The sequence below is a fragment of the Pithys albifrons genome, chromosome 17 (assembly GCF_047495875.1).
Source record: "Pithys albifrons albifrons isolate INPA30051 chromosome 17, PitAlb_v1, whole genome shotgun sequence".
NCBI lineage: Eukaryota > Metazoa > Chordata > Aves > Passeriformes > Thamnophilidae > Pithys > Pithys albifrons.
Window position 1 is genome coordinate 13,095,516 of NC_092474.1, and position 27,327 is coordinate 13,122,842.

At 48.3% G+C, this 27,327-nt stretch overlaps 1 protein-coding gene across 2 annotated transcripts in view; it reads left to right on the top strand.

Moving 5' to 3' along the window:
* Positions 1–27,327, top strand: part of FBXW8 (F-box and WD repeat domain containing 8) — a 68,837-nt gene that overhangs the window by 15,790 nt on the left and 25,720 nt on the right. For both annotated transcript variants that reach the window (XM_071572249.1, XM_071572250.1), the window contains exons 5-6: positions 16,827–16,975; positions 26,679–26,875. In XM_071572249.1, coding sequence (XP_071428350.1) covers positions 16,827–16,975; positions 26,679–26,875 — 346 coding nt within the window. The remainder of the gene's footprint in view (positions 1–16,826; positions 16,976–26,678; positions 26,876–27,327) is intronic.

Sequence of the window (27,327 nt, forward strand, 5' to 3'; positions counted from 1 at the left end):
TTGCTGGAGAAGCACCCAGAGAGTACTAAACCTTGTGGCCACTAAACTTGTGCCTGCACTTCTACTAAACTGTTCTCTTTTTATTATTTTTTTCCATAAAAATCTCTTAATCACAAGGATATCTTAGAATCACAGAATGGATTGGGTTGGAAAAGCCCTCCGAGACCATCAAGTCCAACCCTTGATCCAACCCCACTGTGATCACCAGCCCAGGGCCGTGCCCTGGGCTGGTGATCACAGTGGGGTTGGATCAAGACATGGTGGATTCTCCCTCAGTGCCACATCCATAGAATCATAGAATGGATTGGGTTGGAAAAGACCTCCCAGATCATCAAGTCCAACCCTTGGTCCAACTCCAGTCCCTTTACCAGATCATGGCACTCAGTGCCACGGCCAAGCTCAGCTGAAAAACCTCCAGGGATGGGGAATCCACCCCCTCTCTGGGCAGCCCATTCCAATCCCTGAGCACTCTCTCTGCAAAGAATTTCTTTCTGCTCTCCACCTTCAATTTCCCCTGGCAGAGCTTGAGCCCATCGTGCCCCCTTGTCCTATTGCTGAGTGCCTGGGAGAAGAGACCAACCCCCAGCTGGCCAGAACTTCCCTTCAGGCAGTTCCAGACAGTGCTGAGGTCACCTCTGAGCCTCCTCTTCTCCAGGCTGAACACCCCCAGCTCCCTCAGCCTCTCCCCACAGCACTTGTGCTCCAGTCCCTTCTCCAGCCTCGTTGCTCTTCTCTGGCCCCACTCCAGCCCCTCAATCTCTTTCCTTGGTTATCTTGTCACAGCCCATAAAAATAACTTTAGAAGGACTGCTACTTTCTCCTCAGTTGTTATTTACAACACAACCTGGGTGGGAAATAACCTACCCAAAAATAGATAACTTCAAAATTTTCTTTTCCTAATATAAAGCTTTTTCTGGGCCTTGATTTAATGTGAGCCATTAATTTGGTTTACACCCTGAAATGGAATTTTAGAGGCCTCACAAACTCTTGTGACTGTCACAGGTGTAAAGCTCAGCTGTCTCCTAGTTCAGTTTTACAGGTGCAGTAATTAGTAGCCCTCCATAAGTCAAATGAGTAATTAAAATTCATCTAGAGTAGTCAGGGGACATTGTCCTTAACATCCCAGAATTCCATATTTTATGGTAGCACTTCTTGTTAATCCTGTGCTGATACATTGTGGGATTAGAGAAAACTACTCATACAATACTATAAAATTCCCAGGCTGGTTATAACAAATGTGCCTTGAAAACTCATGCATGGAAATGCTTTTGAATCCTCTTGGGCAACTGAGGAGAAACCTAAACCAGCAGCCAGTAGGAGTGAAAAGAGTTGACTTATTTAGAGTTTTTTTCTGTTCCTGGATGTTCTTGCACTGGTTTCCCTCCTCCATTTGGAGCTCTCCCTTTCTACCCTCCCTGCCATCCTGGTCCTTGACTGTTGATTCTCCTTCTCTGCTTTCCTTGCCGTGTTTTGCTGCTGTCACAGCAGTGAAGGTGCTGCTGCTGCTGCAGAGCTGGGCAGGCTGTGACCTCTGGAGGGGCAGTGCCACACAGTGGATAACCCAGACAGTGCCCTGGGAAGAAGAGCCTGGGGGAATTTGGGGCTGGAGAAATTGAAGTTGGAGGGCAGAAACAAATTCCTTGCAGAGAGAGTGCTCAGGGATTGGAATGGGCTGCCCAGAGAGGGGGTGGATTCCCCATCCCTGGAGGTTTTTCAGCTGAGCTTGGCCGTGGCACTGAGTGCCATGATCTGGTAAAGGGACTGGAGTTGGACCAAGGGTTGGACTTGATGATCTGGAAGGTCTTTTCCAACCCAATCCATTCTATGATTCTGTGGATGTGGCACTGAGGGAGAATCCACATCTTGATCCAACCCCACTGTGATCACCAGCCCAGGGCCCTCCGTGCCCTGGGCTGGTGATCACAGTGGGGTTGGATCAAGGGTTGGCCTTGATGATCTCGGAGGTCTTTTCCAACCCGATCCATTCTATGATTCTGTGACTCACTCAGATCTTCCTCAGACTCCTGCCTGGTGCTGAGGGTTCCTTGAGCCCCCCAGGCCCCTGTGCTGTGGGCACAGCTGGGATCCCACCTGCCTGCTGTGCCTCAGCCTGGGCACTGTGTGCCCTGGCCTTGGCTGGGCATCTGCACTGCCCTGGCTGTTCACTGGCTCTGGTGGAACCTCCTGTACTTCTTTTGGGGAGCCAGAAGCCCCAGTTGTCTCTGTGTTGGTGCCAAAACCTCCAGCTCTCCTTTCCCTTCATTTTCTCCATTGTGTTTGTACCCAAACAGGCAATATAAGGAAGTTAGGCAGAGTAAATTAAATTTCTAAAGTATTAAAAAACCAAAGGTTATTAATCCTGCATATTAAACTCAAAATAGTCCATATTTTAGCTTGGTGTATTACAGCAGTTGGGCTTACACAGTTCCACACACTCTTTCCATGTTGGTTCCCCAGTTCCTCCAGTACCTCTTGATTCTCTTGATGAATTTTTATCACTCACATGAAGGGAGGTGGTGCCATTAAAACATTCAGGTTCCTGAAAATAGGTGAGCAGGTAAGAGACCACTGAGGGAGAAGCTTAAATGTTCACTTAAATTACTCTTCAGTGATTTCCCTGAGAAAATGAGTTATCTTTTTATGAAGCTGTGAGCATATGTTGGATAAAGCAGCATGGGGAAATCAGAATTCAGCTGTTTGACTTTGCCTGGTCAGTAAATGAAATGTTTGGAATATCACAACACAAAAGTTGTGTCCTTTGCTGTTGACTGCTTGCCCTTCCCTCTGCTTTGGTAGCTGGAGATCTCTGAAAGCATCTCTGAATTTGGTAACTGGTGAATATCAAATGAGATAACTAAAAGTTCCAAGGGCATTAGCAAATTGTGCAGGGAAACACTTTGTTATGTGCATTTGCTGAATATTTAGGATAGGTAGATATGAAGATAGGAGTGTTGGGGGTTTGTTGTTTATTGTAATTTTTAAAAATCCAAACATAACCCTCTCCTTTCTCTCCCAGCTTATAACATTGTCCTTAATGGCATTGTGCTTTCAAATTTGCCATAAAAGTGTAATGAATCTGGTGATCAATAGCAAACTGTTGCCTTCCCTCAGTGCTGAACAAGTAATTTAATAGCTGAGGTTTACAGAGTCAATTTTCTTCTCAGTATAAATATCAATTATCTGTTACATTTAATGATTATCTCTCCAGTTTCACAAACACTTCTGTGCTCAGCTTTGCCTGTGAATAATCCGTGATTACAGTGAGACTTGTTGTGTGTATAAACTGAACTGGGGGGTGACTTTGTAACACCAGAGAAGTTGGTGGTGATCCTGGTGCTCATCCAGAATTGTGTGGCATTTCCTTGAAGCTTTCTGGCTTGTGACATCATTTACCTTTCTCTCCTCTGCACTCAGGTGGCTGTACTGGGGACAAATAGGGACACTCTGGTTTTAGCAGGTTTTTTGATCATAATCCCTCAGCCCCTCCTGCTGCTCCAGCCCCTTCCCAGTTCCCTCAGCCCCTCCTGCTGCTCCAGCCCCTTCCCAGCTCCCTCAGCCCCTCCTGCTGCTCCAGCCCCTTCCCAGTTCCCTCAGCCCCTCCTGCTGCTCCAGCCCCTTCCCAGCTCCCTCAGCCCCTCCTGCTGCTCCAGCCCCTTCCCAGTTCTCTCAGCCTCTTCCCAGCTCCCTCAGCCCCTCCTACTGCTCCAGCCCCTTCCCAGCTCCCTCAGCCCCTCCTGCTGCTCCAGCCCCTTCCCAGCTCCGTTTCCTGCCCTGGACACGCTCCAGCCCCTCAGTGTCTCTCCTGTCTGAGGGGCCCAGAACTGCCCCAGGGCTGGAGGTGCCCCAGCAGTGCCAGCACAGGGACGGGCACTGCCCTGGCCCTGTGACACACCAATGGCTGGCACAGCCCTGGTGCCATTGGCTTCTTGCCCACCTGGGTACACCTGGGCTGATGTCCAGCTGCTGTCACAGCACCCCCAGGGCCCTGTCCACCTTGTCCAGCCACTCTTCCCAAAGCCTGCAGCATTCCATGGGGTTCCAAGGGTAGGACCTGACACTTCACTTGTTGCTGTTTTGCTCCATAACTTTTCCTGGCACTGAGGTCAGGCTGACAGGCTGTTCCCTGGATGGATCCTCCTTCCAGCCGATCTTCCCAGTAGGCATCACTTCCAGTCACCTGGGCTGTCCCCAGTGGTCCAGGAGTGCTGGTACATGGTGGAAAAGGGCTGGGGAGAGGCTGAGGGAGCTGGGGGTGTTCAGCCTGGAGAAGAGGAGGCTCAGAGGTGACCTCAGCACTGTCTGGAACTGCCTGAAGGGAAGTTCTGGCCAGGTGGGGGTTGGTCTCTTCTCCCAGGCACTCAGCAATAGGACAAGGGGGCACGATGGGCTCAAGCTCTGCCTGGGGAAATTGAAGTTGGAGATCAGGAAGAAATTCTTTGCAGAGAGAGTGCTCAGGGATTGGAATAGGCTGCCCAGAGAGGGGGTGGATTCCCCATCCCTGGAGGTTTTTAAACTGAGCTTGGCCGTAGCACTGAGTGCCATGATCTGGTAAAGGGACTGGAGTTGGCCCAAGGGTTGGACTTGATGATCTCAGAGGTCTTTTCCAAGCCAATCCATTCTATGATTTGCCAGGTCCCCCATGGACCTGTGTGTGTCAGTGCTGTAGCAGCTCACTGGCCATTTCCCTTTGGATTATGGGGCTTCATCCTGCTCCTCTCCCTGCCCTCCAGCTCAGGGGCTGGGTACCCTGAGAACAAATGCTCTGACTCTTTAAAGAGTGAGGGCAAGAAGGCATCAAGTCCCTCAGCCTTTTCTTCATCCTTTGTCACTGTGTTTCCCCCAGTGCAATAAAGGATGGAAATCCTCTTTAGCTCTCCTTTTGTTGCTGATTTATTTACAGAAGCATCTTTAATTGTCTTTTATGGCAGTAGCAGATTTAGGTTCTAGTTGGGCTGGTTGGAGAGAGTGGTTCTGTTGCACAGAGAGGCTCCAGCAGAAATGCTGGTGTGTATTGGGAGCCTTGGAGCAAGGCTGGAATGCACTGATTTGATTTGAACCTGTGCTCTGACAGTCCTGATCTTGTGTTCTTCTCTGTGCTCCTTCACACTCTGCTGGGGAATGGAAGAATTCTCATCTAGTTGCTATAGAGCTGTGTTTTACCTTCTCAAACAGGAATTCCTGCGGGTTGTGGGCAGGGTTAGAACACCATCCACAGTGTGATTATGGAGGCACAGTTTGTATGAGGCGGTGCTTATTAATTTCAGGAGGGAAGCAAAGATAAACTTTACAGGATGAGCTCTCCCTTAGAGAAACCTCTCCCGTGCACTCTCCCGTTTTCCCGCTGCTGCCAAAGCCGAAGCCAGGAGATGGCAGAGTATCAAGGATGGATTCAGTGCAACCTGAGCCGGGAGGGGAAGGTGCCTGGAGCAGCTCCCCCTGTGCCATCAGATAACCGAGCGCAGAAAATCTTGTGTTGGGCATTAACATTTCATCCCGCGGTTACGGCGCTTGTTTTCTGGGGCAGCGCTCGGCTCGCTTTTCCTTTGAGCCGCCGGTGTTTGTGGTTACCTCACTCCCAATCAATGCCCGGCTCGCCAGCCTTGCTACAGTTACAGTCGTGTCTCCACGGATGCTCTCTGAGGGGATGATGTCCCTGCTCCACCCCCCGGATTCAATTCAAATGGAGTTTCATCTTTAAGTCAGAGCTTCCTTAAAGCAATTATATGGCTGCCTGCTTGGCTTTTATAAATTACTGCTGGGGATGAGGTTCTCTGTACCTGATGCTGTCATTTGCTTGGGTTCTGTACACAACACCTGGATTTCTTCACTCTCTGTTAACAAAATCTGAATTTATCTGGTGGGGTTTTTAAATCATTACTGGGGATGAGGTTCTCTGTACCTGATGCTGCCATTTGCTTGGGTTCTGTACACAACACCTGGATTTCTTCACTCTATTTTAACAAAATCTGAATTTATCTGGTGAGGTTTTTAAATCATTACTGGGGATGAGGTTCTCTGTACCTGATGCTGCCATTTGCTTGGGTTCTGTACACAACGTCCAGATTTCTTCACTTTCTTTTAACAAAATCTGAATTTATCTGCTGGGGTTTTTTAAAGCACGTTCAGACAGTAAAACAGCTTCTTTTTGGTACTTTTTTCTGTCCTTGGCACAGTCACACCAGTGGGCATTTGCAGTCAGAGGTTGGGTCCTCCTGGAGGTGATCTCAGAGCATCTGGTCCTCCTTTGAGCTCTGGTGATGACACGGAGGATCCCGTGGTGTGACATGTCCGTAGCATGTTGTGGCACTGCTGTGCAATCTGCCTGGCTCCGTGTGAGGTACCAGGGCCTGAGCAGTGTGGAGAATGTGCCTGGTGCTGGTGAGAACCATCTGCCCTGGGGGCTCCCCCAGGAGACCTCACCGAGGGGCTGGGAGGCAGGGGGTGCTCTGCTGGGCTTTGGGCTGCTTTGCAGTGCTGGCAGAAAGGGCACTGTGGCTTTACTGCTGTCCTGGGTAGCTCTGGAAAATAAACATAAGAGGCCCAGAGTCAGAACAGCCTCCCAAAGAGCCAGAAATACAAAGTTGCTGGATTTTTCCTGGGTTTTTTCCTCCAGTTTTCTTTGACTGAAGAAGGAGAGGGAGGCTGTCAATGAGCAGCTGAACAGAATGGAAATTTAAGGTCCACAAACTGATTTAGTAGATGCTGTGAGGACTCCCTCTACCTCTCACAGGCTTGGAAATCAGCCCTGGGTTCTCTCTACATTTTAATTTCACGTGTTTTCCTCCTTCCCCACTAAGTGCTGCCTCCTTACCTAGAGGTTTTACTTTCTTGAGTTAGGGCTGGTGAGGTTCATCTGCTCTGAGTCCCTCCATAAATCAGCAGATTAACACTTTCTCCCCTTCCAGGGTGACACACACCTGGCATTTCCCAAAGGGATGCTGGAGAAAGTCAGTGAGAAACACAGGGAGAACTTTCCAAATACGCTGGTTGGTCGGTGGGGGAATCATGTGGTTTGGAGGCAGTGAGTGAAACGTTTTGATTCTCATGCTGAGAAACTGAATGCACTGAGATGACTTTCTACAGTTGTCTTCATTCTGGTGAGTCAATTTGGGCTTTTCAGAAAGTTCAAGACATTGTGAGCAACACAAAGACATTGGGAGCTGCCCCTCCATGGTGGGTTCCTTTGTTCTCTTCCCCCACCTCTTACTCTGCTTTCCTCTTGCTCAAAGGTGACCTGCAAATGGCATTTTAAAAACTGGGCTTGCCACTCTCAATAGTTCCATAATGATGTGTGAAAATAGCCCGAAAGGCTTGAAAACAGTTTCTTACACTTCTTAAAACTTCGACTCAACTCTCATCTAATTTGGTTTTTTTGCTCTGGGGCTCCCGGGCTATTCTCCAGGTATTTATTATTAGCTCTTGCATCTTAATTCAGTGTGCAGACCTGAGGAAACCAGAATATTAATTAGTAATGAAAATGAATCAAAGTTAACAAACTGAAGGCTTCCCACAGCCTGAATAAACCCCTGGCTTCTTTAATTGCTTAAATTTCAGTTGTGTGATGGCACAGCTTTGATGGGTTTCTCCCTCCTCTCCCTGTGACTGGAAGCCAAGATGTCAAACAAAGCAGAAAGTAAAAATAATTGCCTTTTTCCTTCAACCTTCCCCAAACCTTTTGTGTCCTCTTCATTCATTCTCATCATGGTTAAGAAGGAGTAAGTGTCAGACCTCCTTTTTTTCCCCGAGAGTCACCTTTGGGAGGGTTGAAACCAGGATGACATCATGAGTTCAGAGGGTCGGGTGACAAACGGCAGGTTGTGTCAGGTGACAAACACCGTGGCTTTTCTGTCAGCTCCTGAAAACGAGCCTTTCAGGTGAAACCAACAGGAGCAGCCTGATGCTGAGTCTGTGGAAGGTGCTTCTCCAGCCTGTCTGACCGTTGGGTTATTGCTTACCTGTGGTTTGCTGCATATGTTGCTGCAACTCTGTGATGCCTTCAGTGTTCTGAGTCACAGCTGATACTTCTGAGCTTGTAAAGTCTGGGTTATCTACCAGGGGCAGTCAAACCCATCTTTCTTCCTGGTAAACCTCTAAAGATTTAATTTTTACTCTTCACATCCTGCCAGCCTCTGGGGTGTTGCCATCAGTGCCTGGAATTCAGGGGATGGCACCAAGTTGGGAGGGAGTGTCGACCTGCTGGAAGGCAGGAGGGCTCTGCAGAGGGATCTGGAGAGACTGGAGAGATGGGCTGATTGCAATGGGATGGAGTTCAACAAGGCCAAGTGCAGGTCCTGCCCTTTGGCCACCCCAACCCCTGCAGCGCTCCAGGCTGGGCACAGAGTGGCTGGAGAGCAGCCAGGCAGAGGAACCTGGGGGGACTGAGGGACAGGAAGCTCAACAGGAGCCACCAGTGTGCCCAGGTGGCCAAGAAGGCCAATGGGATCCTGGCCTGGATCCAAACTAGCGTGGCCAGCAGGCCCAGGGCAGTGACCCTTCCCCTGGACTCTGCCTTGGGGAGGCCACACCTTGAGTGTTGTGTTCAGTTCTGGGCCCCTCAGTTGAGGCAAGAGATTGAGGGGCTGGAGCGGGGCCAGAGAAGAGCAACGAGGCTGGAGAAGGGACTGGAGCACAAGTGCTGTGGGGAGAGGCTGAGGGAGCTGGGGGTGTTCAGCCTGGAGAAGAGGAGGCTCAGAGGTGACCTCAGCACTGTCTGGAAGTGCCTGAAGGGAAGTTCTGGCCAGGTGGGGGTTGGTCTCTTCTCCCAGGCACTCAGCAATAGGACAAGGGGGCACGATGGGCTCAAGCTCTGCCAGGGGAAATTGGAGAGCAGAAAAAACTTCTTTGCAGAGAGAGTGCTCAGGGATTGGAATGGGCTGCCCAGAGAGGGGGTGGATTCCCCATCCCTGGAGGTTTTCAACTGAGCTTGGCCGTGGCACTGAGTGCCATGATCTGGTAAAGGGACTGGAGCTGGCCCAAGGATTGGACTTGATGATCTCAGAGGGCTTTTCCAACCCAATCCATTCCATCATTCTGTGATTCTATGGATGTGGCACTGAGTGAGAATCCACCATGTCTTGATCCAACCCCACTGTGATCACCAGCCCAGGGCACAGAGTGCCCTGGGCTGGTGATCACAGTGGGGTTGGATCAAGGGTTGATGATCTCAGAGGTCTCTTCCAACCCAACTGAGAAGAGCAAAGAGGCTGGAGAAGGGACTGGAGCACAAGTGCTGTGGGGAGAGGCTGAGGGAGCTGGGGGTGTTCAGCCTGGAGAAGAGGAGGCTCAGAGGTGACCTCAGCACTGTCTGGAACTGCCTGAAGGGAAGTTCTGGCCAGGTGGGGGTTGGTCTCTTCTCCCAGGCACTCAGCAATAGGACAAGGGGGCACGATGGGCTCAAGCTCTGCCAGGGGAAATTGAAGTTGGAGAGCAGGTAGAAATTCTTTGCAGAGAGAGTGCTCAGGGATTGGAATGGGCTGCCCAGAGAGGGGGTGGATTCCCCATCCCTGGAGGTTTTTCAGCTGAGCTTGGCCGTGGCACTGAGTGCCATGATCTGGTAAAGGGACTGGAGTTGGACCAAGGGTTGGACTTGATGATCTCAGAGGGCTTTTCCAACCCAATCCATTCTATGATTCTCTCTGCTGCTTGCAGTGTGATGCAGTTTGTGTTCCTTCCAACACATAAACAGATCAATTTGCAGCATCTTCAGCTGGTGTTTTCTTCTCTGTATCTGCAACTGCAGCCATTGTTTTGTCTGCCTTCTGAGTTTATCCTTCCTGAATAGGGCTGATGGAGCAGAGCCTTCCCAAACTGCCTCATAATTCCTCTTGGGTTCTTCCGAAGATGTGAATTTTTTTCCCCTGTGCCCACAGAAATATGTTTTCTTGGTAGAGCAGCTGGTAAAATTAATGGGCCTGGGCTGGTGCAAGCCACTGGAACCTTGAGCAAAGTGGTGAGAGATTCTTTGCCTTAAAACCAATATTACTGGAAACAGTTTGGCTTTCTGAAACTTCTGCTTTTGTGAGTGTTCATTAAAATGTTTTGCCCACGATCCAACCCCTTGGCTATTTGTGTTCCCTTGGTATGACATTTACATGCACCTCACCTAGAAGGGGAGGCAGGCAGGAGTGGTTAGGATGGAGGAATGTTAATTTTGTTAGGGAAAACAGTGATCAGCTGCAGAAGAAACACACTCTCTGCAGCAGCTTAACCCACTTTCCACAGCTCTGATTCCTAAATAAGGCCTTAGGAAGGAAGGTGGAAACTCTGCAGCTCAGTTTCTCTGGGTGGTCCACAGATGGACGTGGGTTGGTAAACTGGAAAGTGAAGTTCCCAGCAGGAGAATTTGGGAACTGATCACAGGGATGCTCAGAAGGGGCTTCCTACGTGTTAAATCCTCCCAGATCCATTTTGGTCCACGTTAGTCACTTTTTAAATAAATATATCAAGCAACCCAAAATAAGGTTTGGATGAAATCAGGGAGGTTGATTTTCTGCTCAACATTCCCCTGCCAATGCTGGGATTGTTTGAAACTCTGGTTTTCCTTGTATTTTATGGTGTAGCTTTTCTTGCAGTCTGTGTAACAGCAGAAATGTTCTCTTTGCTGTTCCATTTGTATTTCAGTTTTGGTCATGGGGTTCTATTCATTCTCCTCTCTGCTGTGTAAAGTTCTCTGCTCCATTGCTGCTACTGTTTTTCCTGAATCCTTCCCTTCAGGAATGCCTGAGCCAACCTATCTCTTGGTTATATATGTGGTGGCAAAATCAATGTGTCTAAATAACTGGAATTAAAAGAATGGAATAAATAACTGGAAGTGAGGACGGGAAGGCTTGGGAATTGTTACCTCTCATCCCGTCTTACTCTGGGAGGCACCTCACAAAGAATCCATTAATTTTTAGCTGTGATTGAGGTCCCTTCCAACTTGCCATGGTTTTGATGAAGAGATGTGTTCACATTGGACATTCTGAGTCACCTCTGTGTGTCTTGAGCCTCGGAGAGAAGACGAAGCTGAGGAGCAGTTTGAACCAACCTGAAGGCGTTTGGGCTTGGGTTGGCAGGTTTAATTGGACCTTGTTCTGAAGGCTGCTGAGGGGGTCACTGCCTGGACACCTTAATTAACCACATGAAGGGCTGGTGAGGTGCTTTTGGTGGAATTAGGATGAAAGCTCTGAGACCCTGAGATCAGCTCAGTTGGTTAAAACTTGGTTGTAATAATGCCAAGGTCATGGGTTCAATCCCCTGTGTGGGCCATTGACTTAAGAGTTGAACTCCATGATCCTTGTGGGTCCTTCCAACTCAGAATAGTCTGAGATTCTGAGATTCTGAGGTGCTTGTTGCAGCAAGACAATGCAAAATACTCATTATTTTACTTGCTTATCAACAGGCATCCATTTAAACAGAGCTGGGGCTGGAGACTCTTACTTGAGCAAGATTCCTACTGACTTCAATAAAATGCATTGACATTGTAAGGACTTCATAATAAGATCTTTTGAGTATTAACAGATGGTCTCTGACTGCCTGAAACAAAGTTGTTGGGTTTTTTTTGGTTTGTTGATCACTGCAGGTATCTGGAAACCGAACAGACTTTGCCTTCTGGAAATCAGACCTGACTGTGAAACAAAGGGGTGTCTTTCTCCTTCCCTTTTCCTTGCTACAAATTCTTTAGAGAAAATGTGGAAAACACAAACTGATTTCTGAGTGTGTCTTATCACAAGTCTTTGGTGCTGAGCCCCACGTGGTGTGGTAAGAGGTGCCCTGGAGGGGTGTGCTGGAGGAGCCAACAAAACTGCCTGACACCAACATCCTGTTCCAACAGCACCCCGGGGATGGTCCTGCTGACCTCTCGTTTGAAGTGAAATTCTGCAGTGCCAGCAGTACAGGAGCCATGAAGGAAAGCAGTTTGTCTCTGCTGCTGCCATGGACTGAACCAGCAGAGTCTCGACTGTTTGGAAAATGTTCCTGTTAACAGTTTTTCTTTTGTGTATTTGTCAGTTTATGTATTAGTTGCAGTTGTACTTTGCACAAACACTAATTAGACAGCCATCAACACTCAGGGCCAAAGGCTTACTAACAATGCAACTGTGATAGCAGTGTCTTAATTGGTTGAGTATAATTGTCATTAGGCAACGATAAAGACATCTGGGGCTCTGGAGAGAGATCAGCCTCCCCCTCCTCCTCTTCCCCAAATTTGTTCTGGCTACTGCTATCCAGCACAGTTGAGCTTTTTCAGATGAGACTCTGTGTTTTGACCAGTTTCCTGATGTTTTTCTCCTTATGAAATCGCCTGCCTCTTCAGCCCCACTTCATTAGAGCCTGCCCAGCCTCCCTCCCTGCTCCCCACTCACCACCTGCTGCCCAGCCCTGGTGGGACAGCAGCAGCTTTTAACCCCCAGCTCCTTCTGCTCCCACTCAGGGGGGAGGGCACGAGCAAAATGCTCATCTCATTATGCCTTTGCTGCTGTAAAGGGAGTCAAAGTGCTTTTGATTAGTGAGAAGGTATTTTTATTATAGTTCATTTGGAGATAACATGGGAGTTAGTTCTTCCCAGTTTTTCTATGCCATGTGAATTCCATCTATTCTTGCTCCATCTTTTTTTGTGCATATCTGTAAAGCTTAAGCTGAATTTCCAGGCTAATTCTGACAGACACAGACATATCTCTGCACAATTACAGAGCTTGTTCTTGAGGAGGAATATATTTAGCAAAATGGAGCTGTTGTATTTCTCCTGCTGCTGCTTCTCATGTCTATGTACTGAAATATTCCAAAGAACAGGGGCAGAGAGGAGTGTAAGTCTGTGAAAGAAACTGAGTTATTGGGTGGAGAGTTGAACATCAGAGAAAGATAAATGTGTGTGTGAGTGGGGAGAGAAACACAAAGAGCTGAGAGCCAGGCATGGCATGGATGGGACACCTTGGGGGGCACCAGGGAAGGGCTGTTGGGAAAGGGGGAAATTGGGGTTGAACAATCTTCTTGTTGCTCAGGAGAGCAGCACTTTGACCAGCCTTTCTGAAGGAAGTAAAGGAATGGTCTCTTGTGTTTGCTATTTCAGATTTTGGGGTTGGTTTGTTGGGTTTTCTCAGCGGAAGTGTCTTGTGTTAGATACTGAAGTGTTTACCTGCCACTGCAACTATTGTCTCACTGCAGCCATCAGGAGGGAAAAGCAGCAGCTGAATGTGGTTGGTATCAGAGCAAATAGAATGTGTTCCTTGTTGGATTAAACAGGGAGTTTGTTTGGTTTGTTTTTTTTTCACTGCAGCACAAAGGTGTGTGGGCACTTCATAACCATCTTGGTAGAAAAATCAGTGACTGGATGGTTTGGAGTACTGGGAATGTTCTTGGGCAGAAGACACATATCTGGGGTTATTTCACTGGGTGATCCAAATGAAATGTTCAGGGCAAAGTGTGCAAGTTGTGGTAGAAATGGGCAGAAATCCTGACTTTATCTAGAACTGGTTCAGTAAAGCGTGTTCTTCTCTCCAGCCATCTCTATTGACAGGGCACGTTGGCCAATTATCTGCTATAAAGCAGCCTTTTTATTTTTTTTTACAACAAGGCAATGCTTTAACAGTTTAAAAGCCTTTTGTTGTGGTTGCAAATTGAAAGTCTGCTGCTCTTTACAACAGCATTAAAAGCAGGGAGTTGAACCATCAGATTTTTTCGTTGCGAATTGGATTCGTCTGTGTTTGAAACTGCTCCAGTTCAGTCCTGCTCCAGTCCCAGTGTGTGCTGGGAATGGGCACAAGGTGGTGGCCATTGGAGTGGGCTGAACCTTCCATTTCCCCACACTGGTTCCCTGCCCAGACCTAGACCCCTGTTTGTGTTTCCAGCATGGTCTTGTAACATCTCTCCCAGTCCTTTAGGGGCTGATTTGCTGTGATGGGAATGGTGGTGTTGGGTGGGTGAGAGGGACACAGGAAGGATGGTGGCTCTGTGCTGTCCTCCCTCCTTTCCTGAGCAACACAGGGCACTTGTCCTGTGCTGGGACTGCTGGGATTTCTGGGCAGGCACCCAAAGGTGGGTTTGGTGGGTGCTCTCAGGGTGCTGCAGCACAGATAGTGCCGCCTGTGCTCTGTCACGACAGGACCGGATGGAGCAGCATGGCTGGATCCTGTCATGGATTGTGCCACACTATCTGATCCCACTGGGGCACTCCTGGGGGTGGGACAAGCAGATGTTCAGCAGGTGGGAGAGCAGGGTGGCTTGGTGGTGCAGGAGTGAGAGCCCCTCAGCACAGAGGGTGGTCTGATGCACAGCCCACACAGCAAAGGCAGGTCCCAGCACAGCAGACTTTGAGTCAAATTGGTTTCAAACTGCTGGCCAGAAGTGTTTGGTGCTCTTGCCCCAGTTTGAGCTCAGCTTAGAGGTGGTTCAGGTGGTTCCTCATGAACAAAGAACAGTTCAAACTGGATTGTGACGTGGTTGAATTCGGAGGTAAAGTTCATGTAAGGATTTACTGTGGGACTGTGGTGTTGGATCTTTAATTCCAGGGTTGCAGTCCCTGTTACTCTTTGTGATGGTGGAGTGTCCTGAGCCCTGGATCCCTCGTGTTCCATGCTGTGAGCTCAGGGAATTACCCAGCCTGTGTCCCTCCTCTATTCCTGTCACTGTTTTCTCCATCTCTGTCTTCCTTTTTACATCCCTAGACTGGACTGTGAGAGCTACACCAGGAGGAGATGCTGTTCTTCCTTGTTTATTTAGGGATGCAAATGAATATTCTGCCAGTTCTGTCACTTCCACCAGTACTTCATGTCTCCCTCACTACTCCCTTTTCAGGGTCACTTAAGGACAAGAGTATTTTGGCTTCCCTTGGGAATAATCTGCTGCTCTTGGCATTGAGGAGAAGCTTGAAAACACAACTCCAACCAACCCTAACATAAGGAAACCAAAATCAGCTCACAACTAAAGTGCTTCCAGAATGTTACATGTGCCTCTTGCTGAACAGGACTGCAGCAGATCTGTGCAACTACCTGTCCCACTGTGTTGAGTCTCCAGATTTTCAAATGAAATGAGCACTTTTCAGTCCTGCAGGCTGAAGATATTTGTTGTGAACTGATCTGGAGTTGCTTGTCCAATCCAGCAGGGAACATTTGGCTTTGGGGAAGCTTCTCTCTTGATCTGTTCTTTTTAAGTGGTGCTGCTGTAAACAGGAAATGAAGGCAGGATTCAGCAGGGGTTGGGCCTCTTTGGCAGGAGGAGGAAAAGAGGGAAGAGCCTGTTCTCCATGTCCTTCTGCCTTACCCTGGAAGCCATGGAAGAGGCACCAGGTGACAAGGACACAGCTCTCCTCTTCCTGAGCAGTGCAGAGAATTAATGTGCATCTCTGTCTCTCTGCCTGACAGATTTCACCTCCCCCTTGGGCACTTTAATGAGTTGTTTCAATTGGAGGGTTTTCACCCAGAGGTGTTGGCAGTGACCTGTAACCCTGTGCATGGCACTGCCCAAAGAACTGGGCACCTGAGGCCAAAACCAACATCCTCTAAACCTTTATTAAGCACTTTCCTTCATCTCACACTCACACAGACTGTTCTGAGTGGGAAGGGACCCACAAGGATCATCAAATCCAACTCTTAAGTCAATCTCCTGTGTAATTAACTATTTTCTTATTTTCCCCATAAACCCAGACCTTGGGGGCTTGTAAGAATCATTCTTCTGTAGCACTTTCCCCCCAAAGTCAGGATGTAACAACAAAGCTGGCAGGGGAGAAAGCACCTTTGATTTCCAAAAGAGTCCAAGTGTCAGCTCTGGCAGAGAGACATCTGAGCCTTTGACAGTGTTAATGTCACAGATGTGTCAAAACTGATCTGAAATAATTATTGAACTGCTCCAAATGACTTTTGAACTGTCCTTGACCAGTCATAGAAGTTTCTCCTCTGCTTTGCCTGCAGGTTTGGTTCCTTTAGGAGTGTGTTGTGTGGGCATGGGTGGCCCAGAGCAGTTAATCTCTTGCTTGCTCTGTAACAACCTTCATTCATTTAAATACACTCAATTTTATCTGAGCTGTTTAGTTCTGCTCTTTATTTTCTCATTGGCAAACTGATGTTAAACTACAGCTTTTGTGATGATTTGGTGACTCTTCTGCAAAGAAGGCAGCACTAAGGACTTAGTTGAATTAATTAGTCTTCTAAAGACAACACTTAGTTGAATTAATCAGTCTTCTAAAGACAACACTTGGTTGAATTAATTAGTCATCTAAAGACAACACTTGGTTGAATTAATTAGTTAGTCTTCTAAAGACAACACTTGGTTGAATTAATTAGTTAGTCTTCTAAAGACAACACTTGGTTGAATTAATTAGTTAGTCTTCAGAAATGTAGGTAAATCTGATCTGTTGGTGAAACATTAGGAAATTTCTTTCTACAAAGAGCATTAGTTTGGGTGCTTGTATGGACAGATAAATGCTCTGATTCAACAGCCTTTCCTTGGCACCACCACAGTCACAAATGAAAGACTGAAAAGAAACAGTCTGAAGTTTTGCTGTGGTGTAATTTAGGCTTGTTACTGATTACCTTTTTTCTGCAGAGCCCTCTCCTCTTGCATGTTAGTTGTAAAGTGAATATTGAGAGCTGGTAACCTGTGGTAGCCCAGTTGTGTGGCTCTTGTAGCTCCAATTTACCTGCCTGGCTTGGTAAACTTGGTGCCACATTCAATAAAAGGGAATAAAATGAGCAAATTGGATGGGTTTGCACACAGAGGGAACCAACAGGGGGAGGACCAGTCCCGGAGCTCTGAGCGGTGTTGAGTTTGAAGACCCTCTTTGTTTCCTCCTCCCTTGCCCTTCCCCTCCCAGTTTTCCCAGGTGTTGTGGGGTGAGTAACAGGCTTGTCTTGCAGGTACACCTCGGGAGAGGTGAGGCTGTGGGACACCCGCACCTGGGACTACACAGCCCCTGCCCTGGAGGGGGTGCCCGAGCCTGGACCGCGGCCACACGTCTCCTTTGTGAGGATAAACAGCTCCCTGGCTGTGGCAGCTCACGAGGATGGTGAGGAACCACAACTCTCCTCCCTATTAAAGGGGAAAAAAAAAAAAGGCTTTCCAGAAATGAAGCAGCTGTGCTCAGCTTTTTGTGTGTCTGTAATCCTGTGTATCCACACACACACTTGCTTTTATGTGAGAAAGTTGGCCAATAACCCTAAATGCATTAGGAGGCATTGGAACACAGCACCCATTAAAACTGAGCTTTAATTCCTGCTGGAGCTGCTACACAAGGCTTGAGTGCCAGGCTGTAGGCCAGCCAAGCTATCTTAAGCAAATAACTTGTTTTGCTATAAAAATATTAAATATTCTTCCACCAGCCTTCTCCTCTGCCCAAAACTCCCTTGGGGTGCTGTGGAGCTTTGTTATGGGGATGGTGGTAAACTTGCATGTCTGATTAATCCTCTTGCTCTTGGCTCAGTGTGGGGATGCACTGAAGTATTGTTTGCAGGGTGGGTTATTATATACTCTGATACAGAGAAATAAAAGCTTTGACCTAATATTTACTGCAGCCCTAATAAAATCCTGGTTGAATGCATTGCTTTAAATATCCTTTGAGATTTTATGTAATGGACACCACGAGCCAAAGGCCAACATCTTCTGGATGTGGGAACAGCAGTTAAAAAAGTCAGGTTTGGACAGTGCTGGGATCCTGAGCTGAGGGGCTCAGGCAGAATCAGCTCCTGTCATCCTGCTTTAAAATCTGCAATCTGGCACTTAAAATGTCTCCTGGGTGTAAATAAAGTGTATTTGTAAATTTAGAGCCCTTTGTACACGTGCTGTCTTTGATCCTGGCATTTCCACAGGTGAAAACAAGACTAGGGATGGATAATCCAGGCCAGATTTTATTTTAAAAGGAAATGAAATGCTTGATGATCAACATCCTTAGCTGTATTTCCAGCTTGCATCATGTTAGAATGGTTTTCTGTGGCTAAAAATTGTTGATAGGCAACATTTTCTTACACAACAGCAAATCTGGTGTTACTCATTAATATTATTTACTTGAAATTATAACCCAGTGATAGTTTAAAGTGTTGGCTTTTTGTCCAGTGTGCTAAACAACGACTAGCAGAGGGTCTTTTGTTTGTTTTCTAGTTTCCCACTGACTCATGTAGTGATTTGTCTGGGTTTTTGCCTGTCATGCTCCTCACTGTCAGTGCTGGGACTGAACTGGTTTGCATAAAGCTGAGCGCCTTTTATTCTTGTGGGGAGAAATTTTAATAGGCTCTGTGATATGGCAGTGCCTCTGATTCGAGGAGCCTGGTCAGAATAGATTAGTTTCTATGGGAATAGGGATTTATAAAGACTGATTTTAGAAATGTTTACCAACTGCAAGCTGGAAGCACATATTTACAATTTGGTGGCGAGAGTTATTTTGAATTCGGGGAGGGAGAGGACGACTTTGAAGATAATGTGTTTGATTGTTCTTTGTTGTACTTTTCCAGCTCCCTCTTCTCTTTGTTTGTAAGTTTGACTAACACAGAGAAACCATCTGGTGGTGTTGGAGGTGGTGCTGTCAGGCACAGTCTAGACTTGCCTGTCGAATCCCTGGCTCCCAGACCCGTCCCGATAACATCAGTCGCTCCCAGTTCAGCAGAGCTCACGCAGAGATGTCCTTGGCACCTGATCACAGGGAACAGCTCCCAGGCTCATCCTGCTCTCCCCAGGCCTGCCTTGCAGCCCTGCCTTGCTGCTTCCACAGGAGCAAACGCTTCCCAAGGCATGGAAGTAGAGCAGGGAGAAGGATTGGCCTTACTGGGATGCCCAAATCCAAAGGGAGTTGCAACTCCACTGAGGAAAAAAGGAATTGTGACTCGTGGTTTTGGTGGAGGTGTCAGCTCTGAGAAACAAGCTGCAAGGAGAGGCAAATGAGAGAGGAATGGATGGGGAGCAAATGAAGTTCCCTGTGCCTGTGCCAGCGCTCAGTGGGGGCACTGGCTGTACACCTGGGGCAACGGGACTTGGCAACTGGAGCCACAGTTGTGATTTTTGAATTCCAACCCACTGGCCTCATATTTCTTCTGCCTTGTTTCCTATTGTCAGCACTGGCAACCCTCCAGTTTGATTTTACCACTAATTGTGTTGCACGTTACCGAACTGAAATGAATCAAATCAAAATGCTTTTCCTGGAGCATTAGATAAAGCAGGCAAGGGTTCTGGGTAATGAGCAGATGCTGCTAATGCAGGGACAGCAGAGGCCTTGCCAGGACTCCATCTGCTCCATGCTTGCCTGGCTTTGGCTGGGAGCCACAGCTTTTGGGAAACAGCAGTCTACTTTAGCCATCACTCTCCCCCCTGCGCTCTGGAGTTCCAGAGTTTGACTTGAAAACAATGTGCTGCACCAAGAGAACATCCTTTCTTATTCTTCCCTTTAAGTGCCATGTCCATCCTGATGTAGGCACAGCAGGAGATGCTCCACTGCTGCCCTCCATGGAATGCTTGGAGACACAGTGGGAGGAGTTGGTGGTCCTGCCCAGGCTGCAGAGCAGCTCCTTGGAGCAAAGGAAGGGGGTTGCTGCAGGGCTCAGAGGGGCTCCTGCTTGCTGGCAGGCTCCAGGAAGGGAATGTTGGCAGGGCTCCTTTCTGGGACTGGAAATCTGCTGTCTTGCCCCTTCTGGTGCCCTTAGAGCTGCCTGGGGGCATTGTCCCTTCTGTGCTCTCTGTGCCAGAAATGGAGTGGTGGGTTTGGCGCCTTCCCCTGAGTGCCAGGACACACCTGGGAGACCAGGAGCAAGGAAGGATGGCTCAGATGAAGGAAAAAGGGGGTGAGGAAAAGTGCAGGAGTGGTAGGACAGTTATTCCCACTGGATACAGGTGGCTGGAGGCAAATGTTTGGTTTGGGTAAGTGGTGTGTGAGGGAGTTCTGCCTCTTGCATCCCCAAGTTGGGAATGAAATACTCTGTCTTGTCTGTGCCTTCTCTGAGAGACTGTCCAGGGCTGGTGTCATGTGGAAATCCCTGTAAGGACAGTGGTGGAGGTTAAACCTGGCAACATTCCTCAGTTGAGGAAAGAGATTGAGGGGCTGGAGCGGGGCCAGAGAAGAGCAACGAGGCTGGAGAAGGGACAGAATGTGGCACTGAGTGTCCCCTTAAACACCTCCAGGGACAGAGAATCCACCACGTCTTGATCAACCCCACTGTGACCACCAGCCCAGGGCACTCCGTGCCCTGGGCTGGTGGTCACAGTGGGGTTGGATCAAGGATTGGACTTGATGATCTCAGAGGTCTCTTCCAACCCAACTGAGAAGAGAAGAGCAACGAGGCTGGAGAAGGGACTGGAGCACAAGTGCTGTGGGGAGAGGCTGAGGGAGCTGGGGGTGTTTAGCCTGGAGAAGAAGAGGCTCAGAGGTGACCTCAGCACTGTCTGGAACTGCCTGAAGGGAAGTTCTGGCCAGCTGGGGGTTGGTCTCTTCTCCCAGGCACTCAGCAATAGGACAAGGGGGCACGATGGGCTCAAGCTCTGCCAGGGGAAATTGAAGTTGGAGAGCAGAAAGAAATTCTTTGCAGAGAGAGTGCTCAGGGATTGGAATGGGCTGCCCAGAGAGGGGGTGGATTCCCCATCCCTGGAGGTTTTTCAACTGAGCTTGGCCGTGGCACTGAGTGCCATGATCTGGTAAAGGGACTGGAGTTGGCCCAAGGGTTGGACTTGATGATCTCGGAGGTCTTTTCCAACCCAATCCATTCTATGATTCTGTGATTTGGTGGAAACTGGTGTGGTAATGGTGATGTAAAGGCAAGACTTATCACTGGGGTCTGATCTCTCACTGTGCAGGACACTGAGTACCTGCTGGGAGTGAAAATAAATGTGAAATGTTAGTGAAGGAACCCCAAGCATCTGCTAAAGGTAAAACTAGAAATGTTTTTTTGGGAAAAATCAAAATGCACAGGGAGAGGTTTTGATACTGGTGCTCGTTTCCACATGTGTATTTCTTCTGCTGTTTGTACTTCAAAGACATAGGATAGATCTGAAAATTATAAGGAAATAAATTCATGTTCCCAGTTTGAAGGAAGAAAATACCTGCAAGGAACCAGAGTTGGAAGGACCCACAAGGGCCACTGAGTCCAACTCCAGGTGTTTTCAAAACAGGAAAAAGAGTTTGATTTTGTTTAAATCAAGGTAGAAGTGGCAAACCCACAACTCTCAAACAGGAAGAACCTGGAGATGATGTGAATTCAGGAGCTTCTGACCTTGAACCTGGAGGTGATGTGAATTCAGCAGCTTCTGACCTTGAACCTGGAGGTGATGTGAATTCAGCAGCTTCTGACCTTGAACCTGGAGGTGATGTGAATTCAGGAGCTTCTGACCTTGAACCTGGAGGTGATTTGAATTCAGCAGCTTCTGACCTGGAACCTGGAGATGGTGTGAATTCAGGAGCTTCTGACCTTGAACCTGGAGGTGATGTGAATTCAGGAGCTTCTGACCTTCAACCTGGAGGTGATGTGAATTCAGCAGCTTCTGACCTTGAACCTGGAGGTGATGTGAATTCAGGAGCTTCTGACCTTGAACCTGGAGATGGTGTGAATTCAGGAGCTTCTGACCTGGAACCTGGAGATGGTGTGAATTCAGCAGCTTCTGACCCTCCCACACAGTCGTGTTCAGGAGCTGAAGTGAAAAGCACAAGCATGTTGGGATTCCCTTCACCACTCCCAGAGTTCTGTCTTTGCTGCTCTGTTTTGTGGGTTGTTTTTCAGATAATGCACATGTAAATGGCTTTCCACATCTCCTCCAAGGCTGACAGCAGCCACTGGCTGACAGCAGATGCCTGTCTGAAGGTGGCAGAGCTGATGCAATGGGTCCTGAGGGTCTGAGCTGGAATATTCCACCCCTGGGCCCAGCCCTGCCTCCCTCCCAGGCAGGTGGCACAGGTGGGCACCTCTGCTCTGTGTGCCCAGCTCAGGAGCAGCTCTGGCAAGCTCTGACACTGCCAGGCACAGCCAGTGTAATATTTACAAATGAGATTTAGCACTGTTTGCCCCTGGGTTTGTGCTGCCTTTCCCTGTCGCAGGATTAGAGGATTGTCGAGGAAAAGAAATATTTATTTGTTTTGTGGTAAACGTGCTGCCTGTAATATGTGAAAATAGATGTAAAAAGCAGCTTGCAGGAAGGATATCTTTTGTGCTCCCAGCTGCAGGGAGGAGACAGGCACCTCATGGAGAGAGAGGAGCCTCCAGCCATCCACCTTTGATCCAGCCAGAGGCTGATGCTCCTGAATTTGGAGTTGCCAGGACCAGCAGTGCAGTGTGTGAGGCACAACAGGCTCATGGTCAGTGTTTTATCCAAGTACCCTCCAGTCTGGAGTGAATTGCAGTAAATGGACCTTTCAGCAGGACACAATTCAGCAATACATTGGATTATAATTTGAATTCTTTGTGAAATCTGGGAGAAGGGGATGAACACGGGACTGGTGCAGTGGTTGTCATGTGGAGTGTCAGTGATTGCACCGTTGTCTTCAGCTTCTTGCACTTGTTTCCTTGAGCCAAGACCAAATGTAGCAAAGCCTGAATCATTGTGGGGAGTTGTGGTTGGAGTTCAGTTGGAACAATCACAGTTGTGGTGCAGATTTCGGCCTGCTGTGGAAGCTTTGCTTATCCTTGTGATTTTATGGCTCTCAAACACTTCCAAGGTTTCAATGTGGGTGTGGCTCGGCTTCGAGAACGCAGATTTGGGCAGGGCTGTCCCCACGTGGGTGCCCTTCCAGCCTGCGCAGTGGATTTTAGGTGAGGCTCAGCGTGCCCAGAACTGGCCCCACCGTTTCAGTCCTGAGGTTCATCTGCCACGGCCGAGCGAGCTTGGACAGTGCCAGGGAAGTCCTCAGGACTAGAACCTACAGCCCCCGGCATTGCCCAGGAGGTCTCCCATCCAAGCACTAATCCGGGGCTGACCCTGCTGAGCATCGGGTGGCAGGGAGGCATTAACTGCCCTAAGGTTTCAGTACTACAAAAATAAAAAGGACAGTGTGTGTTTGCAAGCCTGAGCTTCACCTTAGCAGGGAATTGCCTTGGGAATGCAGCCCTGGAGGCAGGGATGGGACTGTGGAGCAGTGACCTCCTCTGAGTGGTGAATCAGCCCTGGTGTTTTCATTGTGCCGTGCTCACAACTCCAGCTGCTCTGGGGAGGGTTCTTTGCTCTTCACAGACATGCAAGGCTTGCATGCTCATAAATACATTTCAATGTTTGTGCAGTGAAATGCAGAATATTCTGAGCAGCACTTTTAGCTTTACCTGTTGATAAACCCAGTGGGGTGTTGCTTTTTCTGTGTAAAGCTTGGTAATGTTTTCCTGCTCTCATGCAGGAGTTGGACTTGATGATGTTTGTGGGTCCCTTTCCACTCAGGCTATTCCATGACCTTTCCCTTTTACTCCTTACTTTGTGCTCCTTCATTACATGTGAGTTTGTGCCCTTACAAGGCAGTTTTTTGGTATCACCAGGGATGATTTCCCCATGTTGTGTATCAGATGTTGCACACACTGTGTTTGCCTGATAAACTGTTGTGGTGTTTTGGACAGATTTTGCTGGTTAAAAACAGAAGGATCTGTCTTTAAAGCATTTTACTATTGCATGAGCCACATTTACTGTCTTCTCTTTGAGATGTTTGAGGTGCATTAATAATAATAGTTACTCACTGCCCAAAATTAGAGAGCAGAACTCTGAATTCTGCCTTTCCCAGTTTGCTCCTGTGGTCAGAAGAGGGTTCTTTGCCTTCAACATTTGTTTGGTATTTTCCAGAACTTTCATACATTAATACTCTGTTCAAACCAATGAAATGCTCATCACAGAGTAAACAAAAAGCTCCACTGAAAGCAAAACAAAATCTTTTTTTGCCCCCTCACAAAAGTGGGATGATTGTTCTGCAGGATCAGAGTAGAGCTTGGCAGGGATGCCATGTCTGAGCAGGAAGCCCAAAGCTCTGGGATCTCCACGATGTCTTTTCCCTGCTGGGGGTTTCTTTGCCCCTTTCTTTCAGTCCCCAGTCCTGGAGAGGGGATTTTGTTTCAGGGGTGCTGCTGCTCAGCCCCACTGCCCATCTGGGTCTGCAACTGGTTTCCAGCTAAGTGGGTGCCATCCGAGCTCCCAGTCTGTTCTTCAAACCCAGTTCAGCAGTTATTTACCTTTCAAGCAATTAACATAATTACCATTATGCTAAGAAGTCATTTTGGGAAGTTCTGCTCCGAGCCCTTACGGCCCCATCGGGACAGTTTTCGTCGGGACTTATCTTTTTGATGGAAGCCTAATTGCAGTTTTGGCTTTGTGTAAACAAACAGAGGCAGCTAATTGTTTAGGCAAATAGCAGATTAATTTAAATATTCATCCCTAATAAAACAAAAATGGTCCCCATTATGGTACTCATTCCCATGGTGAGGAATATAAATATTCAGAGGGAGTGCCATTAGACAGGGATCTTAAGGATTATCTGCATTATTTCACATCGGTAGCACTTTCCAGATACCAAATAATCTTTACAAAAGGGAACATAAATCAATTTAAACTCATTTAGATACCATTTCACTACGTGCAGTTTCATTACCACACTCTTGCTGCAGCTCCTCTGGGACTGGGGGGTGTTTGCACACTGGCACCAGTGCCCATCCACAGCTGCCTGTCAGGGCTTTTATGTCTCCTTTGAAGGAGGAGCTGCCATTAATCATCTCATCATTAATGCTGCAGTGAGGGAAGGCTTCTCCAGCCCTGCCTGAAGATTGTTTCTCCCTTAATTCAGTCCAAAGGTGCCCCACAAGGCTGCAGTTCCACCCAGCCCTTCTGTTCCCTCATTCCTCATTGCCTCAGGTTCCTCTTGCTCACATTCTGGCTTTAATGCCCCGTTATTTTAAACACAATCCTGGGGATCTGTGCTGGGGAAAATGCAGTTACAAATATGCTGTATTTTGACTTCACTCCTGTATCCCTTGGGGTTTGTATTCTGTAGCTTTTTGGATCACAGAATCTCCTGAGTTGGAAGGGACCCCCAGGAGCCATCGAGTCCAACTCCTGGCCCTGCAAAGGACACCCCAAAACCACACCATGTGCCACGAATTCTCCTGCATTTTCTGTTTTTCCACAGCATCAGGATAAGGAGTTTTGCTGCTGGTTGTAAACTCTTAAAAAAAATGGTGTTAAAATCCCTGACATGTGTGTGCAAAGCTTTAAATTCTTCACTTCAAAACTTTCCTGGGTGCAGCAAAGTGACCTAAATTTGAGTGTGGGTTTGTCATTGCTGGTTTTTGTGGTACTTGAGGGCATGTTTGTAGTAGAACAGAAATTCAGGTGTCTGAGTCTGATCTTGTCCAAACGTGGCAATGTGGGAGAAGTCAAGGTAGATACTGATGTTATTGGAAAGTCAAAAATCAAGAATTACTACAAGAGAGCAACAGAGCCTGGAATCAGAGAGTCAAGGAATGGTTTGGGTTGGAAGGGACCTTAAAGCCCATCCAGTCCGACCCCCTGCCATGGGCAAGGACACCTCCCACCACCCCAGGTTGCTTCAAGCCCTGTCCAACCTGGCCTGGGACACTCCCAGGGATGGAGCACCCACCTTTAAATTGAATTTCATTCTCTACAGTAACTCTTGGATGGCATGTTTAGGTCACAGCTGTTTTATATAAGCTGTTACATCCTTCTTGCACCTTATTTTAACTAAAATGCTTCTCTTTAACTGAGAAGCTGCATTGTCTTTTCTGGTGTTGAATGTCTCCAGTTCTCATGGAATCCCAAAGACTACCAGGGATGGGGCAGCCACAGCTTCTCTGGGCAACCTGCTCACAGGGAGCAATCCCTCACAGGGAGCAGTTCCTTCATAATGTCTTATTTAAACATTCCCTCCTTCAGCTTAGGGCCACAGCACATAATTTGGGAAAGTTTCCTCTGAACCTGTTCACAGAATCATAGAATGGATTGGGTTGGAAAAGACCTCTGAGATCATCAAGTCCAACCCTTGGTCCAACTCCAGTCCCTTTACCAGATCATGGCACTCAGTGCCACGGCCAAGCTCAGCTGAAAAACCTCCAGGGATGGGGAATCCACCCCCTCTCTGGGCAGCCCATTCCAATCCCTGAGCACTCTCTCTGCAAAGAATTTCTTCCTGCTCTCCAACTTCAATTTCCCCTGGCAGAGCTTGAGCCCATCGTGCCCCCTTGTCCTATTGCTGAGTGCCTGGGAGAAGAGACCAACCCCCACCTGGCCACAACTTCCCTTCAGGCAGTTCCAGACAGTGCTGAGGTCACCTCTGAGCCTCCTCTTCTCCAGGCTGAACACCCCCAGCTCCCTCAGCCTCTCCCCACAGCACTTGTGCTCCAGTCCCTTCTCCAGCCTCGTTGCTCTTCTCTGGCCCCGCTCCAGCCCCTCAATCTCTTGCCTCAACTGAGGGGCCCAGAACTGAACACAACACTCAAGGTGTGGCCTCCCCAAGGCAGAGTCCAGGGGAAGGGTCACTGCCCTGGGCCTGCTGGCCACGCTAGTTTGGATCCAGGCCAGGATCCCCTTGGCCTTCTTGGCCACCTGGGCACACTGGTGGCTCCTGTTGAGCTTCCTGTCCCTCAGTCCCCCCATGTCTCTTTCTGCCTTGGCTCTGGGCAACCCCAGCACCCTGAGGTTCTGCCTTTTTCCTGCACACTCACTTTTCTCCATGGCATTGATTTGACCCTTACACCTTTAAATGCTCTTGGAAAGCTTTGCTGAGCCCTAAGATGCCCCATGATGGTTGTGTCTGTGCCCAGGAACCATCACCGTTTGGAACGCGCTGCTGGGGCAGGAGCCAATCCATCATTACCAGCACAACCAGCGGCTCCAGGCGCTCGCGCTGGGCCCGGAAGGCGCCGCCGTCGCCACCGCGTCTGGCTTCGAGGTCAGGCTGGAAACCCCCAGGGACACGGGATTCTGGCAGACCACAGCAACCTTTGAGATCCAGAAACTGGTGAGTGTGCAGCCTGCCCAGCTTGGTTCCAGCAGGGATGGGTTTGGTGCAGGGGAGAGGGATCTTGGAGGGGTCTTACAGGAGCGTTGCCCGAGCTCGATAACGGCGTTATCAGCTGTGGGGTGGGTTAATGGATGAGCCTTTCATCACTGAAGAGCAAGGGTGAAATGCTGGCTCAGACTACAAGTGAAAACACAAGTCCATATGGTGCAGGAGGTTGGCTGGTTTTAATTTTTTTTTTTTTGTCAGCATTAGGTTGGCTCATTTTGTAAATCAGTTTTCTCGCGTAGACTTGGAGCTGAAACTCCAGGTCTCATTCCAGATCAACACTGCCTGATTAATTCTGAGGCAGGATATTGCAGGAGAGCTAATAGTATCACATCATGCAGCTTCTTCAGGTTGCACCTTCTGTCACTGAAGTTTTGAGACTATTTTAATTAAAAATCAAAAGC